Below are 17,985 nucleotides of genomic sequence, written 5' to 3' on the forward strand. Positions count from 1 at the left end.
GGAATGGACTCTCTTCCAAAGAACAGTGTGGCTGTGGGAATGTCAAGACCTGCTTCTCTCCCTCATCACAGGGTGACCCAGGCCAGTCAGACCTCCCTGTGCCTCAGCTGCTGCTCCAGTAACAAAGTTCACCTTGGCCAAACCAGCCTCTGGTGTCCAGAGCGGGTCACCCCAACTCCTGGCTCTCTCACAACCCCCTCGGCCCAGCCACCACAGCAGCCGTCCTGCACGAGGTCCATTGTGCCTATGGATCCCGGAGCTTGTGTGCAAGCCTGGTTCTTCAGCTTTAGTTGCTTAAAAAAGAAACATTTCCAGGATCTCTGATTCTGTGACATCTAGGCCTGGGAGGACGCACACGCAAGTCCCCATCCAACGCACAGCTCGGCACCTGCCCTGACCCAGCCTTCTTGAAAGCAGGGCCAGACAGGGGTCAGTGGAGGAAGGAAACATCCATTTCATTTGTCCAAACTCCTTGGGTTTTGAGTATGAATATTAATCTTGATGCTTTTTAACTATTGTATTAACTTGCTGAGATTTAGAAATACTGTTTTAAAAAAAGGAAAAAACCCAACTTTTTTAATTTCTGTATTTTTTCTGTATTGTATCCACATGGGGTTATAAGGGGTTTTCTATGGTAAGCACACCTAAGGTTTTGGTAAACACAATTATCAAATATATATCCAGACGATTCTTCCCTAGAAGAGAACCACCTTCACACCTGATAAAATATTTTGAGGAGTGTTATTTCCTTTATTGGTGCTGAAAGGATGGATGGATACAAGGAGAAAATAAAACTGTGAGGCTCAAGGCTGGCGTCTCCATTTATTTTGTGACAAGCTAGGGCTGGCCCTCCAATCCTGCCCCAGCACCAAGGGTGGCATGTCTGTCCCACGTGAAGGCCGGCCTCAGGCCACCGGATATGCAGGGTCCTTCCACCCTGACCCCTGGACATCTGGGCAGCAAACAGCAAGTGTGCCAGAGGGTGTGAGGGCAGCTGTGGCCCCACATCCTCTGGTCTTCAGGGAAAGAATGGACACAGGGCTGGCACTAGTGTGGTTCTGCACCATCCCCAGCTGCTCAGAACTCTTCTGATCTAAGCTACTAAAGCAGCAAGGGGGTACATGGGATGAGGTGGCACCCCTATCCCCTTTCTGGTAGTCTCCCTGGCTGCATCTCAGAAGGTCAGCAGCCACCTGATGACCAGACCTCGACAAGGTCCACAGGGTGAAGACCAGGTACCAGTCCTCTCTGCCCAATACCACAGGCCCTTCAGATCCCAGGCCTCCCCCCCAGAGGTCCCTGAGCCACAGCAGGGGACAGAATGGGGGGGGTTCCAGAATGCAGGCTGTGGGCTCTATCCACAGGCCCCACCTCTCCCAGAGCAGCTCAGACCACCTCACCTGCACCCACCCGGCAGACTGTCCCTTTCAAGGCAAACAGGAGACAGCACTGCTTACACAGAAATAGGCTCTGACACCTCCAGCCTGAACTGTGGGGTCTCTAGCCCCCTAAAGCTTCAGACTTAGCCGCCCACTGGTCCATGGGTTTTAGTCCTACGAGCAACAGCACACGGAGCTAGGATGTGACAGCAAAGATGGAAAAGCGAAGCCGAGGCCAAGGCAGTTCCCTGAGGAGCAGCACGCAGCCGGCTTCCTAGGAAGCCACAAACCAGTCACACCAAATGTCCTCTGGCCACTTTATTGCCAACACCTGAGGGTCAGTGCACAGCTCCTGAGTCATCAGAGAGTCTGAAATCCATGACGATGTCTCCTGTGTGAGGATTAAACTCCACAACATAGGTCACGGTCTGCAGGCCACCCAGCGGCACTGAGGGGTCCAAGGTGGGGCTGAAGAAGTACACAGCCTGCTTGCAGTGGGGGTTCCAGCAACAGTCCCCCTGCGAGAGGAGTGGACACATGGTGTTGAGGGCTCTCTAGCCCCAAGGAGGACAAGTTGCTCAGGTGACTGGTAGTCAGGACCACCCATGCGCAGACCCCCACCCAGTGGTACCTTGTCTCCCGCGGGCCTCAGGAGGCCGGTGCTGACGCTGCTGGCAGGGGTCAGGTGGTAGTCCATCCACAGCACAGCCCCGTGGCTCCTCCCAGGCCTGGACGGGGAGGGGACGCAGTCACACCAGAGGTGCTGGCTTCCAGAAGACCCTGGCTTCCCCACATCCATCCTAACACCCGAGGCCGGCAGGCAAACTAAGTGCAAGTGAAGGAGGCTGTCCCCCACCACACTGAAGCCACATGCTCCTCTCAGGCACAGGGTGGAGGGACAGCCACTCCCAGACGGGGAGGCTCCGTGCTGCTGGCACCAGAACTGGAAGACCTGCCCAGTGACAATAACTTGGCTTCCAGAGGGGACTGGCTGTACCTCCCAACAAGCAGCCCTGACGCTTCCTAACCTGCTGAACTCCCAGGAGAGTTTGAGAACTTGAGCCAAGGAAAAACCATGGTAACTGTGAAAGTTAACCTGCAGCTGTGATCCACCAGGCCACATGCCACATGCAGAAGCCTCCATACACGGAGACAGCAGTCACTCTGGACACACTCTCCCCAGCCCTCATGGCCCCACTTAGGGCCACTGCAGACAAGAAGCATGGACGTAACCAGATAACTCACCTGGCGGGGCTTCCATCACAATTCCTCTCCCTCTCCACTCTCCAGGCCAGCCAGGCCCTGCCCCTCTGTTCCCCAGACCCCCTCACCTGCTCAGTTCCATGCGGCCCTCAGCACGGACTGGCTGCAGGGGCACCGGCTGCCGGAAGTCAAAGGTCAGGATGCGCTGGGGCTCCGAGAGGCTGCGGCACGGGTACTCCCAGAGCGGGTGGGGCTCGGCCTCCCGGCTCTCCCTGAAGTCCAGGGCCCGCTGCCAAAAGACACGGGTATGGCAACCAGGCAGCCCCCTCTCCAGGGTACGCCAGCTGCTCGCCCTACCTCCATGGGGGCCCTATGGGAAAATCTGGGCTCCTGGACCTGATGCCAGGCTCTGCACTCTCCTCAGCCAATCTACCACGACTGACCACAGCTGCAAGGATGTGATGCCCAATAAGCAGCACAAGTAAAGGTGCGGGAGACCCTGAGACTCTGGTGTCGGGGTGCAGAGATGAGTAAAAGCAGGTCCAAGACGTGGCACTGTAAGGACCAGGCTAGGGAGGGCAGGATTCTGGAAACACAAAGGTCAGAGTGCAGAGACTTCCCCGATGTCATCACCGTACCAGACCTGAAAGTGGTCAGGTGGGCCAGAAGGTGAGGCCCAGGGCTAAAGGCTGGGGGTGGAGCAGGAGAAGCCTGAGAGGGCAGGGCTGGGTGGGAGGGATGGGCACAGCAACAGGAGGCAGCCCGCTGGAGGCAGGGACCATCTGTCACCCCTTCAAGGGGCTGATGAGGTACAAAGAGAAGCAAATCTTAAGATTTCTTTAAAAATGTTTGCCAAGCTGTCCTTGCTCACTGTCAAACAGGAAGAGAAAGAGGAACAAAAGGAAGGGACACGCAGGAAGCCACTTCCACCTCCCACAGTAAACAGCGGTATCCGCCAGCCCCACCTCTGTCCCTGCGCCTGAGCACATCTTCCTAATAACGGAACAGCGCGTCCTGACTCCTCATGTCCAGCACCATGTTGACCAACCCCTGCCACTGAGGGCACTGCATACACAGTGGCGTTGCCCCTCCAGCCGCCACTACGTGACACCTGAGCACCCCATCCTGTTCTGTGCCCATTTCCAGCTGACACTGGCACAGTGGCTCCAGAGGTGACAGCGCTTAAAACACAGGGCCCAGAGGGGCTTCTAACCATAGCTTAGATGTTCCGGAGGTGCCATGCTCGCAGACAGAACTGTCCTCAGGTCAATGTGCACAGCGAGCCCAGCAAGAGGCCCTGTCTCACAGGGAGCTGTCTGACATACTGGCTGGAGGCCTGGGGCTGTGTGGGATGGGTGGGATACTGCTCTGAAATGCAGCCTCTCCTACCTTGATCATGTCATCCATGATGTGCACATCGAAGCCTTCGCAGACCCCACATGGGCTCCGGATCCGCCACAGGTCCTGTGGGGAATAGACAGCATCATCCACACCCCCATGGGAAGGCGTGGCCCAGTCAGTGATGCCCAGCCTCCCAGGTCAGAGTGAAAGACCATGTGTCAGGTGCAGGAGCCCCTGCCCCGGTTTACCTGGTTTTTCCCACCTTTCTCATCCTCTTAGCCTGTCCTTCCCTTTCAATCTTTCTGAGTGTTACCCCTGGGCTAACACCACCCTTTGGCTTTCCAGCCCTAGTATGGAGGCATTTTTGCCTGGAACAGAGGCCCTGAGACTAAAGGACTCAAAGGCCCCTAAGAGTGAGGATGGCATCTGGAGCAGATGCTGGGCGGGCACTGTGTGAACCCTACACCAGGACCCCCAGTGAGGGGACAATCAGCCAGACCGCAAGTAGGGCAAGGACACTTCCCCCAGAACTAAGACTTTTTCTTGGGTAGAAAATGTGTAAACCTGCTCCCGAGGCTGGGCACCTATAAGCAGCACCAGGACGAGGACAGAGACTGGCTCTCCAGGGAAGAAAGCAAAGGTCCAGCATCCTGGGCTGCCCTCGGGGACGTGCCTGGTCCACACTCTGACCCCAGCTGCCCTGTCGGGAGTCAGCGCCGTTCTCTACAGCCTCTGACTAGAGATCAGAATTTATGAAGAAAATAATGAGCACAGAATAAATGAAGTGATGGAGGCATTGACCTCCAAAGGACACAGCTCTTCTGTGAAAAGAACCTGCAAATGAGACTCACTCTACACTTCAGGTTAAATCATTTCAAGATCCTTTTAATAAAAAAGGCCTTTCCCAAAATGACTTCGTGACTGTGGTTTTGCTTTGATGAGAAAATTAAAATGAACCTTTTCAATTTTTTTTTTCTTTTGCATAAAGACGCTGACTCTCCCATCACAAATGCTTTTAACAACTGGTGCTTGGCTTCTAATGAGAGTGGAGCTGGCTGCACAGCAAGCCCCCTGAAACTCTCCACTTACGGTTCCTAATTATTCTGATAAGCCACTACTGTGCGTTGACAACACACAGCCATTTGCATTTCATATGTCAAATGATGGTATTGTTCATAAGGGACTGTGCTCATAGAGAAAACCCAAGAGCCAAATCACTAAAGGCTCAGCTGCCCATCTGCATCCCGGCTTCAGGCGAAGACAAGGTCCCTCGGGTGGCCTACCCTGAACTCCACGACCATGGCGTGCAGGGAGGCAGTCTGTGGCATCACCACGACGCCAGGTGCAAGGTGCTGGGCGACGGCCGTCCGGACGTACCAAAAGTACAGATTGTGCCAGGGCAGCAGGCTGGTGGTGAAGAACGGCTCGGCCAGGAGCAGGGACACCTGGCAAAAGAGCAAGAAGCAGGTACAGGTGTCAGAAAGATGAAGGCGAGGTCACCTGGGAGTCTCCTCTCTCCCTCCATCAGCAGATAAACTTGCTGAATGCACCCCCCCTCACCCCGGTAAATCTAAAGACACAGACACAGGACGTGCCCTCAAGCCAAAGGGGGAAGGGAAGGTGGAACAGGCTGTCCTCAGAGTTTGGACAGATGGGAGCCACGGGTCCACAGGGGAAATGAAAGTATCAGAAAGGCTTCTGGGACACCCATCAAAGCTCTATCAACAGTGTTCATCTATCTCCCCAGTTCAGCTCTGAACACAAGACTGGGGACAATGTCACAAGTCCCAGTACCCTAAAAAGGGCCTGACACTGGGCAGGAGATAAACATGAAGGAACAGGGTCAGAGAAGCAAATTCACAAATTCACTAAAAAATTGAAAAAAGTTAATCTTAATGGTATATTATTCATATTACAATGAATCTGATTTTTTTTGTATTAATGGTTAGTAGGAAAGAGGTTAAGTCTCGCTTTGAGCAAGTCTAATTTGAGCACCTGGGGGCTATTCAAAGACAGAGCCAGCAGGCAGCTACACAGGAGAGTCAGAGCCAAAAGAAGTGAAGTGGCCTCTTACACTGAAGACCCAGGTTTACATGCAGGTGTGGGACAAGACACAGAGCCAAAAACAAAGGATCAAGGGATAGAAAAGGATGCTGAAGGGAAAAGAAACCCATGAAGAGGACTGAGAAAGAGCAGCCAGAAGAAACGTGACAAATGCCTGGAGGAAGCAGTCTCTTAAGAAACTAAACAGAAAGGTGTTCTGAGAAGGGAAGGGTGCTCTGGGTCCTGTGCATCTGAGGGGTGAAGAGTCCTGCAGGCAGGTCCCTGATGAGAGCTGCTTCATACCTCAGCTGCAGGCTGAGAGACACACAAAGCAGAAGATCAAGGCCAAGGTGATGCTAAAGGAAGAGAGGAAGAAGGAGAGGAGCCAAGTCACATTCGGCAGAGCTGAAGCATTTGACCTAGGGAGGACCAAGAGGGCTTGGAAGACTTGAGATGTCCCGAAGGACAGAGAGGACCTGGAGGACAGAGAGGACCACAGGGAGGACCCAGAGGACTGAGAAGACCACAGAGAGAAACCGGAGGACAGAGAGGACCTGGAGGACCGAGAAAACCTCAAAGAGGATCTGGAGGACCAAGAGGACCTGGAGGACAAAGAAGATCACAGAGAGGACCCAGAGGATTGAGAGGACTCGGAGGACAGCGAGGACCTGGAAGACAGACATGAGCCACATTCTGGGCAGTGCAGGCAACATGGCAAGTTCTACTAGCTCCTCATGTCGTCCCTGACTGGTAGATTCTTAGCTGGTAACTTACCTGTGAGACCCACCATGAGGGTGAGCTAGAGCTATTTCAGTGTGTCTGTCTGTCCTGAGCAAAGCCCAGTGCAGATGCAATTCCTGTTACTCACCTTCTTACCCTCCAGGTCTGCAGATGTCAACAATTCAGGCCGTTTCTCAATTATATTAATCTTCTCTTCCAACTGGTTGGCCTTAAAGATCTTAAAAGTGAAAAAGAGAAGTAAAATTATTTCTCTTTTTTTTTTAAAACTAAAATAAAGTTTGTTTCAGAAAGGCCATCTCAAGTTACTTTTATCAGTGTGGCCAATTGTGAGCCCCGCCATGGTTCAGATCAGGAAGTGTCAAGTCTTTCACTTTGTTCCTCAATATTGCACTGACTCTTCAGGACCTCCTTCCATTCCATGTAAAGTTGGTAATTAGCTTTTCCATTCAGTGAAAAATGCTACTGGAGTTTAGACTGAGATCACACTGTATCTGTTAACTGGCTTTGCATAGTAGTGGCATTTTAATAATGTTCAATTTTCCAATCGAGGAGCAAGAACGGTCTTCCATTTATATAGATCTCTCTTAGTGTCTTGCAGTAATGGAACCCTACTTTCCTCTGTTGTGTGGAACTCTCCCTTAGAGGAACATTCTAAGAGTAAACCCAGGAGATGGGGAGCTCTGGTGGCCGTGGCCTAGTGGCAAGATGCTGCACTGCAATCCCAGAGGTATGCAGTTCAAATCCACCAGATGCTCTGCTGGTGGAGGAGGCAATCTCCTCCTGTACCAGTCAGATCTGATTTGATGGTACAAGTGAAATAATACAATTAAAAAAAAAAAAAAGAAAAGAAAAGAGTAAACCCAGGAGCATAAGCAATTGCCCTAACATCAAAAGAAGGTTCCTACAGGTACAAACTCAGGGCTTTAAGCTGGGCCTGTGGTCCCTTCAAAGCAGAAACTTGACCTGACCTAGTCCTGACCTGGCCAGGGAGGGAAGAGAGCACCACAGGCCCAGCCAAGCAGCTGAGAGCTCCCACCCCATGGGCCTGTGTCCCTGCACCAGCTGTTAAAGCCACTTCTATCACTGCCAAGATGTCTTCTGTCTTAGTTTTGTATAAACTGAGGAGAAAAGGCTAAACTTACTGAATTGCAAAAAAAAGAAATCAGAATCTGAGTATTTGCTTAAGTAAAAGCCTAAGAAGCTTCCTGGCAAGTTCCCAAAGTGGCTGCTCCTTCTCTTGCTCCCTCAGCCTCAAGGCCATGTCAAAGTCACCGACCCCAGAAGTAAGACCACACAGGCCCCCACAAGATCACCTGCACAAGGGACACTTACTTTTTTCATCAGTCTATGAGATGCAGCTGAGCTCTCTAGAGTAAATACCTAAAGAGAAAGCACGCGATTAGTGTGAGAAACTTAACAGACAAAAAAATGTCTAAAGCTCAAGGGCAGCAAGACAAGCACAAGACAGAGGCCGTCTGAACAACACCTCATCTCCCGGGATAACACCTACATCCTGCGCCCACTCAAGCACGGGGTGCTCAGAACCCAAACCACTGCCCAGTACAATCATGGTCAGCACATGACGCCCTCATGGTGAGGCCCTGTCCCAGAGCGTGAGACTCCCACCTTGGGCTGCTATGGACCCTGGCAGAGGTGTTGTTCCTTACCTGCTCCGCCCCTAGGTGCTGGGCCAGCACAGGAAGCAGGCTGCCGTCACTGACGCAGAGACAGACACTGTCTGGCTTCAGCACCTACAAGACAAGAGCCACCTCAGCACAGGTGTCAAGAACGACAAGATATTCAGCAGACTGTCAAATGTCCTCGCAGGCACTCAATGAAACACTTTCCTCCTGCCCCTTTAACTCAGAATCTACATCGACGCACACGCTCTCCCACTGTGACCACCTCCGGTCTGGCTGCATTCTCCTATGTTCCCCACTCCAGTCACACTGCCCCCCTGGTCTACACAATCTCCTGTACCCTCAACCCCATCCTCCCATGTTACTCAGCCCTCACCTCAAGAAAACCCATCCCAAGAGGCCCTGCCGAAGTCTACACAACCATAGCAGCAATGAGTATGTGGTCACAGCACAGATACAGGGACAGGAGAGGAACTGTCACTCAAAGTTCTTAAGATCTCGTGTTTCCCCAAAGGCAAGGATGCTGACATGGGACCCCAGGCCACCACTGGAATAGCCTGGATACTACCTAAAACCAGAAATGCAAAAGTTCTGGATATGATCTAGGGGCCCCCATGTTAAAAAGCCCTGCCTGAGGTGGCAAGTAAGAGAGTTACACAGTAATTCACATCTGAGAATTATGGCTGCAGATGGAAGGAGAGGGAGCATGAAGCCGCTGTGATGAGTCACACGATCTGTTGGTGCCACAGAGGTAAAGGTCTCCAGTCAGAGTGGTTCCTACAGGACAGCCAGGAGCAGGCCTCCAAGGAGTCAGAGGTAATGCTCAGTTCCTACTCAAACCCTCACCCCAGAGTCAGCAGAAGCCACAGATCAGGGGACAGAGGAAACCAGGATGAGACAGTGGCCAGAAGTGAGCTCCTGGGATAAAATCCTCCTCACCCACAGCCAATGAGGGCAGCCACTTACTGTTTCTAGAGCCTGGACATACTGATCTGTCCTGTGCTGATCGTTGATCTCCCCAAACCGAGGCCGGTTCCAGAGCAGGTGAGCCTGGCAGTCACAGATAGGTCGCACCTGGCGGAGATCAGTGCCGACCTCAGGGCTGGGCCAAGAAATGAACAAATGACAGACATGGGAGATGAGTGTGACCTACCAGGGCAGGGACTCAGGTCCCACCGGCAGAAAAAGCCAGTGCACTCAGGGGCACAGCCAGTCTTCTCAGGAGGGCTGGGTGCCGACACCGGCTCTCATGGCCAGTAGGTTAGTGGGCCTCCCAACCAGGATACCAGGGTGAGAGCCAACCAGACACAAACCCCTGTTTACACATAGCTGGCCATGCTCGGCCCCATAAGGTCTGTAATGGGACTTCTGCACTCACAACAGTTCCCACCCCCGGGGGCTCCAGGCGCACCTGGTTCTCTGAAGGCTGTACCACACGCAGTAGTCATCATGGTGGGCCACCAACCAGAGGGCTGCACCCTGCACTACAGGCTCCTCCTGAGATAGGAAGTACACGCACTGCATCCAGTGGTCCCGCCACTGAAATGGAAGTAGAACTGTCATTAAGCTGCATCTAGAGCAACGCTGCCATTCAGGAGTCAAAACATCAGTGATTTATAGGGAAACCACAGCATGGTTAGAGGCTAAAGGGATGTCAGGGGGAAAAAAATCCCTAGGTCATGAAGGCCAGTGGAAGAAGCTTGCTGACACACTGTTGGCCTGAGAAGACACAGGAATCCAAGGGCACTGTCCAAGGGGCACCGAGGCCCCGTCCCACCAGCTCCATGTCACTACTCTCAGCTACCTGCTGAGTATGCCTCATCTGAAAAAGGAAAGTCAGGCTTAAACACAATTTTAAACCCAGGGTATGGAGCTGACTTCATGAAGAATGCACGGCACGCATGCCAAAGACTTCATTCAGTATTCTCCAAAATTACTGTCTTGTGCGTGATTTCAAAATACAAAATACACAAAGGCAATGTGTAAAACCCAGCTAGATCCTGGATGGAGGCAATCAAAAGCTAATGAATACACTGAAGACAAATTATGAAATTTTATTTTAAACTGCAGATTTAGGGTCGCTATGAGTCGCAGGCGACTCGACGGCACATAACAACAACAACAACAAGGAATAACTTTCAGTCCATTTCTGAATTTTTAGGAGGTGACCAAGCACATCACACGTGAGCCCAGAACACACCCCACACAGAGGGCAACTCCCTACAGTGAGTCTTCTTCACTTTTTAATTTAAATAATGGCATAGTCCCTTCTGTCACTAAACTTCTATGAATCTGTGATTCAACATGCTGTGTTCCCATAACTAACGGTGGATTCCAATTCAATCAGGAGATTGCCATGAACATGTGCTTATTAGTTCCTGCCTCTTACCTGGAGCCCCTCGGGATCTGAGTGTGCCCAGAAGGGGGCCATGGTGCACCTGATGGTCCCCTCGGGGTCCATCTCAATGTCCCACCAGGAGAGGACCACTTGAGCTCGGCCCGATGTCAGAGGTTCAAACCGCTTGCTGTGGCAGGCTGCTGAGCTACTGACTTGCTTGCTGAAGTCCACACTGCAAAAAAAGAGTCAGGAATTGACACATATTTTAATTTCTCACATATTGTGTGTTATTAAGTTTTTAAAGCACCAACAATATTTGTTTGCAAGCAACTTCTACCATCAGAGGTAGAAGTGAGGCTTCTTTCCCACCAAAAAAGAACTTCCACAGACTCAGGTAGAAATTCCAGACTCATATCCCATCCGACTTCTCAGCTGGCCAGGCTGGTACCTGAACATAGGCAGCACATCGCTGAGGGCAGTGAAGTCCGAAGGCGACACCTGGTTCAGCTGGATGTCATAGACAGAGGGGGCACCAGGGCACCTCTCCAGCTCCAAGGGAGGGACGATGACCTGCTCCCCGACCCCAGTCTGAATGTGGATGGGAAACAGCTTGTTCCATGACCACATCCTCCTAGACTCCACCAGCTGGGCATAGACGGTCGCTCTGTGAGGTACTGCCTCACAGTTTTCCTAAATCAGTGTTTTTTTTAAAGAAAAAAAAAATAAACACAAGTATGTTACCCATAGTAATTCTCACTCCAACATGTGGATCATGTGTCTGCCCTAGGCTCTAGGGAAAAAACAAAGAGAGAACTAGATTTCAAAAAGAATATACACCATAACTGAAAAGATTTAGAATGCCAAATAAGCTATATGACACTGAAGTTGCTCAAAAAAGAAACCTGAACCGTCATCATGCTGATTAACTCCCAATGAACAGCAAGAGAGGGTTCAAGCCTCACTGTAAGTGGTCATCTTGGCATAGTGCTCAGGGTCCTTTTAACATAGCGTCTGCCCAGACACCAGCACCTCCTTATCACAAAGCCTAGTGAACAACTGACCACTTAAGCCAGTGTCCCCTCTAGGCATCATGACACTGCTGACCACACTGCTTACTCGGGCTGGCCTAACATCCTGTCCATGTGCCTCCTGCTTCACCCATCTGTGCCTATGATGTCCTCTCCATGCCATGTACAGGGATCCAGCAGTAACAGATCACCCTGACTCCCCGAAGCACTCCTGACATCCTGGGCCAGAAGCTACTCTGTTGTGGGGTCTCTCCTATGTACTGCAGGATGTGAAAGCATCCCAGTTTCTCTTCTTGAAGAACTTCCACCTTCCAGACCAACCCTTGACCACTTTCCAAGGTGACTGACTTCATCGACAGCCCAGCCAGCATAAAAGGGCCTCACCTACACTGACCACCACTCGAGCTGCAGGCTGCACCCGTGCATGTCCACTCACTTGCCTGCCTCCTTGCAAGTTCACCTTCCTGACTCCCTAAAAGGAGACCTGGCATATGAAGGTGCCACTTCTACCCCCACACAAATATTCTATAAAAGACCCCAGCAGCCTGGCTCATCCAGGAAGAAGCACAGGGCAACAGAAGCCTGTGTGGACCATCAAGGCTCCTTAAGTCAGAGGCAGGGCAGCCAGGAGGGGACAGAGATGAGAGTGGGCAGTGAAGACAGTTGCCTGTGGCTTTCTAAACAAAACCTGGGGCCACCTTAACATAATTCTAAATGCACCTGTTCTTTTAGGGATTCGTTTAATTGGTGGTTCTAATGTGAAGGAACAAACACTGTCATACCAAAATTGATCACAAGAAATCTTATGCTTATAGGTGATGAAAAACCTCACTACCACGTATGGGAGCTGGGGTTGCTCCTTGGAGGTAAGGATGGAGACCCTCAACAAGATGGACTGAGGAGACTGAGTTAACAACAGGCTCAAGTATATCAGAGATGGTGAGGATGGCACAGGAGAGGGCAGGAGTCAGATTCGCTGTTCATAGGGCTGCTGAGTCACAGTTGACTTGATAAGCACCTAAAAACAACTATAAATGCTAGAACCCCCATCTCTATTTGACACTCAAAAAGTATTTGATGAACTGATTTTTAAAATGAAAGTGGCTTCCTGCCTATTGACTCTAACCTACTAACATTTAGTATAGAAGTCAGAACCAAGAACCAGTGTGTGAGAAACAGAGAAGTTCCTGGGATGTGTGGACAGATCCCTCGGATTCATGCTGAACACGCCATGATGGAAGCTGTGGGAGCCCAGGGGATCACAGCAGTGTGCTGAGGCGCCCATCCACTACCTGCACGAGATGTCTATGTGCATGCTCATAGGAGGGCAATGCCCCCTCCCCGATCAGCTCCGTGTCAAACAGCTCTGTGACCAGGATGTTGGCACGGCATGGCATGTCACCATCTGAGAAACACAAGAAAACAGAGTCAGAAGCACATAACAGACCAGGAAAACTACACAAGTATGTAATGAGACAAGGATCCCTGGTAGTGCAATGCTTTACACTTAGCAATTAACCAAAAGGTTGGCATTTTGAACCCACTAGGAACCCAAAGGAGCGAAGAGCAGGCGGGGACTCCCTCAAAGAGCAGCCTCAGAAACTGCTGTCATCTCACTTTGCTAAGAATCAAAACTGACTCAATGGCATACACCATGTGCATGCAGAAAGAAGAGATGTTATTAAAAAGTCTATACCTCTGCTAAGCAGTTAGGGATAGTGTCATATGTCTGTAAATAACTTTGTAAAGGCTTAGTAGAAGCAATTAAAATACCTATTTCTGTAAATGTTTCTTGGCAAATATGCTAACAATAGGAAATCCTGACTAAGGGAATTGGGTGTTTACCACACTATGCTTCCAACTCTTCTGTTTATCCAGGTACTGGGAGATGGAGGCTGGGGAAGAACATGCACAAACTGATAAGAAAAAAAAAATGCTCCAAAAGCAAAAATACAGATAATTCAAAAAGGGATGGGGGAATAAAGCAATCAGACATGGACCGTTTTTCATCCTTATTAGCAAACGGAGATACACAAATGAACCACCACTAGGGCAGCGATATTGGGTTATTTTTTTTTTTCGATATTGGGTTATTGAACTAAAAAAAACATGAGTAAGGGGAGCTCTGGTGGCTTAGTGGCAAGAGGGTGTACTGCAATCCCAGAGGTACACGGTTCAAGTCCACCAGATGCTCTGCCGGAGAAGGAGGGACAATTTCCTCCTGTACCTGTCAGATCTGATTTGACAGTACATGCACAAAAATTTAAAAAAGCAAAAACCAGATGCTGGTACTTCAGAGGTTCCTGGGCTACAGACAGAGAAAACCATAGCAGAGAGAGAGGCTGTTCAAGGTCTTCCAGGTTTGTGGGAACAGCTACAGCCACCAAAATGAGGTCCAGATCCAGAACCCCAGGACCCCAAGACCAGATCCCTCATCAGTCAGTTTCTTATCCCTAGCCAATCCCTCAAATCTCACTTGGTTTAGGACAGGATTACAGGGGATCTTTCTGTAGTTCTGTTTACTTAACTTCTGATGATATAATAAAATGTTCCTTCTGCAATTATGATTTCTAATGAGCTCCAAAACAAAACAGACTCTGAAAGGGGCCATTCATCAAGGAGAATTAACTGTAAACATTCCTAATGGCTCATAAATCCCAAACTGACAGAGCTCACTCATCTTCCCTCGCAGGAGACAAGTCTCATTGATGATGAAAGAGAAGCAATAAAGCAGCTCAAAGAAGGATAAAGAGAGTGAGCACTATTAAGATGACGCAAACACTATTCTTTTCAGAGAAAAGACTTGTCTTTAGGTGTTGTTAGGCGCTGTTGAGTCAGCTCCGACTCATAATAACCCCTGTACCAAACAACAGAACATTACTCAGTACGGTACCTTGCTCACGATCTCTGCTGGGCTTGAGTCCATTGCAGAAACCACTGTGTAAATCCATCTCATTGAAAGTCTCCATCTTTCTGACTTTCTACTTCACAAAGCAAGAGGTCTTTCTCCAAGGACTGACCCCTTCCTATAATTTGCTCAAAGTAAGTAAGACAAAAGTCTTGCCATCTTTCTTTGTAAGGACCATCCTGGGTGTACTTCTAAAACAAATGTGTTTGTTCTTTTGGAAGCCCTCAGTTATTCAATATTATTTTCAATGCATTTCAAAGGCATTAATTCTTCATTGGTCATTGTTATTCACTGTCCAACATTCACATGCATATAACTGAAAAGCACAACTCACTGAGATGGAGTCAGAACTCACAGCTGACTCTCCACTGAGTTTTCAAGGCTGTATATCACACAAGAGGACGCCGCCCATCTTTCTCTCAAGGAGTCACTAGTGAATTTGAACCAACACAGAAACACAGTCAACTGAAAACACTATGCCTTGGGTCAAGTACACTTTAGTCCTCAAAGTACCATCCTTGTTCTTTGCTACTTTAAAGAGGTCTTAGGCAGCAGAATTGCCTAATAGAGTAGTTGTATGATTTCTTGACTGCTGCTTCCATGGGCAATGATTGTGGATCCAAGGAAAAGGAAATCCTTTGCAATTTCAATCTTTTCTTCATTTGTCCTGTTATTTACTAGTTCAGTTGTGAGGATTTTTGTTGAGATGCAATCCCAATTCATGGCTTTAAGAATCCTCAGTAAGTGCTGGAAGTTTTTGTTATTTTCAACAAAGTTGTGTCATCTGCATATTACAAGTTGTAAATTATCTTCCTCCAACTCTGATAACACGTTCTTCATCATACAGTCTAGCTTCTCAGAGTATTTACAGGCTGAACAGGTAAATGGACCACCCTGATATATACTCTTCCTGATTTTTAAATCCTGCAGTATCTTCTTGCTCTGTTGAAAGATCTACTTCCTAGTCTACATACAGATTGAATACACTTATGTGTTCTGAAATTCACATTCTTCACATTATCATCTGTATTTTTATACAATCCACAGTAGAATGCCTTTGCATAGTCATCAAATACAAGTAAATATCTTTCCAGTAGTCTTTGCTTTCAGCCAAGATCCTTCTGATGATGTCAGCAATGATATCTGTCTCAGTTAATCTTACACTGCTATAAAAGAGTTACCACAAGTGGATGGCTCTAACAAACAGAAATTTATTCTGCCACCATTTAGGAGGCTTGAAGTCCAAATTTAGGGCATCAACTCTGCAGAGGGTTCACTCTCCCCTAGTTGTGGAATAAAATTCTTGTTTCCCTAAGCATCTGTATGTATGCCAGGTGTTCCCTGGCGAGTCCCTGAGTCCTGACAGTCTCAGGGCCACAGAGCTTCCTCACTCACGCTCAAAGACCTGAGTCCAAAAGGACACTCCCCATTTCTGGCTAGTCTTCCCTAGTGGTACTGAGGCCGCTCTCAGCTTGCTTTCCTCCTAGTGAGATAAAAGGTTTTACAGGCTACACGCTAAGGAAACTCCCCTTATACCTGATTGATGTTATATACCTTTGAGTCAGAACTGACTCACAACTGACCTACCAGCAGGTTTTTAGAGGCAACTGATCCTCAGGAGCAACTAGTGGCTATGAACCGTGTGCCTTTGGGTGGGCGACACAACTCCTTCTTACCACTAAGTCACTGGTATCCAATTAAAACTCCTGCAATTAGTAGGTCTGTCACATCTCATCACTCCACAGCTTCCACACTGATTATATACATGTAGTTTGGAGGGTACTGATTCAATGTGTGACAACATTCTCTTCTAAACATAGCCTGAATTTCTAGCTGTTCAAATCAACTTTTAGCCATTTTAAAAAATCATCTTCAGCATAATTTTACTTGCTTATGGTATTAATGGTACCGTTCCCTAATTTCTGCTTTCTATCGCATCATTGTCTTTGGAATGGGCACAAATATGGATCTGTTCCAATCAACTGGCCACATAATGGCTTCCAAATTTCTTAGCATGGCCAAGATAATACCGTGAGCATTGCATCCATTTTAGAAATCCCTCAACTGCTTTTCTGCTATGTAACTAATTTCACATTCATCTGACTAAACTCAAGGCTGGGGCCACAGAAAAGTTCCAACTTATTTAAAGCTGCAAAAGGAGGCTTCATTAGTCATATCTATTGCATGTGGTGAGCTCCTTTACTCACCAGAAGAAAAACAAACTTCAAGAGAAACAAAATGCTCATGTCAGAGCCGCCACAAAGCCAAGGCCCCCTTCTCTGCAATCACTTGTCTACTTTTATGGAACCTGAAGCCTTTCATCATGTAAGAGCATTCTTACAACACAATCTGTTCATCTCACCTGGCCCTACGGTTACCTCAGTGGAATGCTTGTTGATAATCTTAATCTTGGCACTGAAGCCATTTTTCTGCACTATCTTCTCAGCAGCATCAGCCATAGGCTTGAAAACCTAGAGATTAGATCAGACACGCAAGTAAAAATGAGTGAGAGATACCTAAGACCAAAGGCTAGTGGGGCACTCTCAGATTCTGGTCTTAAGATATTAAGTAAAAAAACATACAAATATACTTTATTATCCCTGGGTATGAGGGAAATGTTTCTTCGATGCTGGTTTGATCTTAATTAACAAGACATCTAGGTAACCTCCAAATGTGTGTCATGAAAATGAATGTACAGTGAGAATTTCAGTGAAGTTAGCTTGGGAATTATGAGCTCCCATCAAGTGAGTATTATGAGTGTGCCCCGCAGTGAGGACAACGGGACCTCGCGGGAAAAGTGCAGATGTCGGGTGCCAGGGCAGTGAGAGCCAGGAAGGAACTGACCACAGAAACACTGTGGCTGGGATGTCTGTGACCAGGGACGAGGACTGCGCTCTCTAGAGGACTGTGTTAGATGGATGTGCAAGCAAGTCGCCTTCCTCGCTGAAATCCTCACTGCTGGCCCAACACAGACTATCATTTTGTTTTTGTTGTTTCAAGGCCCCCCACAACATGGTCCACCTTTCTATCCCAGTTTTACCTCCCTCACATCCTGCTGTCCCTTGCTCAGCCACAATTATATCCTTACAGTTACTGGGCAAGCCTGAGCTTTTCCTAATTTCCTCCTAATTCAACCCAACTGCCAAATCAAAGTCACTATCTCCAAAACAAAATAAGACCAAAATAAGAACCTAAACCCACAGTCATAAGGTCAGGGCGGACTCACAGCAAACTTGGAGTTCCAGGTGCCGTGGGGTTTCCACAGCTGTGATTGCTAATGCAGCTGGCCAACAGCTGTGTGGAGCAGCTGGCCGACAGCTCTCTGTGTGGAGCAGCTGGCCGACAGCTCTCTGTGTGGAGCAGC

At 48.9% G+C, this 17,985-nt stretch overlaps 1 protein-coding gene across 1 annotated transcript in view; it reads right to left on the minus strand.

Moving 5' to 3' along the window:
* Positions 1–1,717: 1,717 nt before the first annotated feature.
* The window catches only part of PRMT7 (protein arginine methyltransferase 7), a 20,314-nt gene continuing 4,046 nt past the window's right edge, over positions 1,718–17,985 (minus strand). Inside the window, exons 4-17 of the mRNA XM_006878886.1 lie at positions 16,984–17,092; positions 13,006–13,118; positions 11,134–11,375; positions 10,737–10,917; positions 9,759–9,886; positions 9,314–9,449; positions 8,375–8,458; positions 8,040–8,087; positions 6,835–6,924; positions 5,207–5,368; positions 3,972–4,046; positions 2,711–2,871; positions 2,011–2,107; positions 1,718–1,897 (exon numbers count right to left, since the gene is read on the minus strand). Of these exons, the coding sequence (XP_006878948.1) occupies positions 1,718–1,897; positions 2,011–2,107; positions 2,711–2,871; positions 3,972–4,046; positions 5,207–5,368; positions 6,835–6,924; positions 8,040–8,087; positions 8,375–8,458; positions 9,314–9,449; positions 9,759–9,886; positions 10,737–10,917; positions 11,134–11,375; positions 13,006–13,118; positions 16,984–17,092 (1,806 nt within the window). The remainder of the gene's footprint in view (positions 1,898–2,010; positions 2,108–2,710; positions 2,872–3,971; positions 4,047–5,206; positions 5,369–6,834; positions 6,925–8,039; positions 8,088–8,374; positions 8,459–9,313; positions 9,450–9,758; positions 9,887–10,736; positions 10,918–11,133; positions 11,376–13,005; positions 13,119–16,983; positions 17,093–17,985) is intronic.

This window comes from Elephantulus edwardii, unplaced genomic scaffold (assembly GCF_000299155.1).
Source record: "Elephantulus edwardii isolate Elephantulus edwardi_28Jun2011 unplaced genomic scaffold, EleEdw1.0 scaffold00001, whole genome shotgun sequence".
In the NCBI taxonomy this organism is placed as follows: domain Eukaryota; kingdom Metazoa; phylum Chordata; class Mammalia; order Macroscelidea; family Macroscelididae; genus Elephantulus; species Elephantulus edwardii.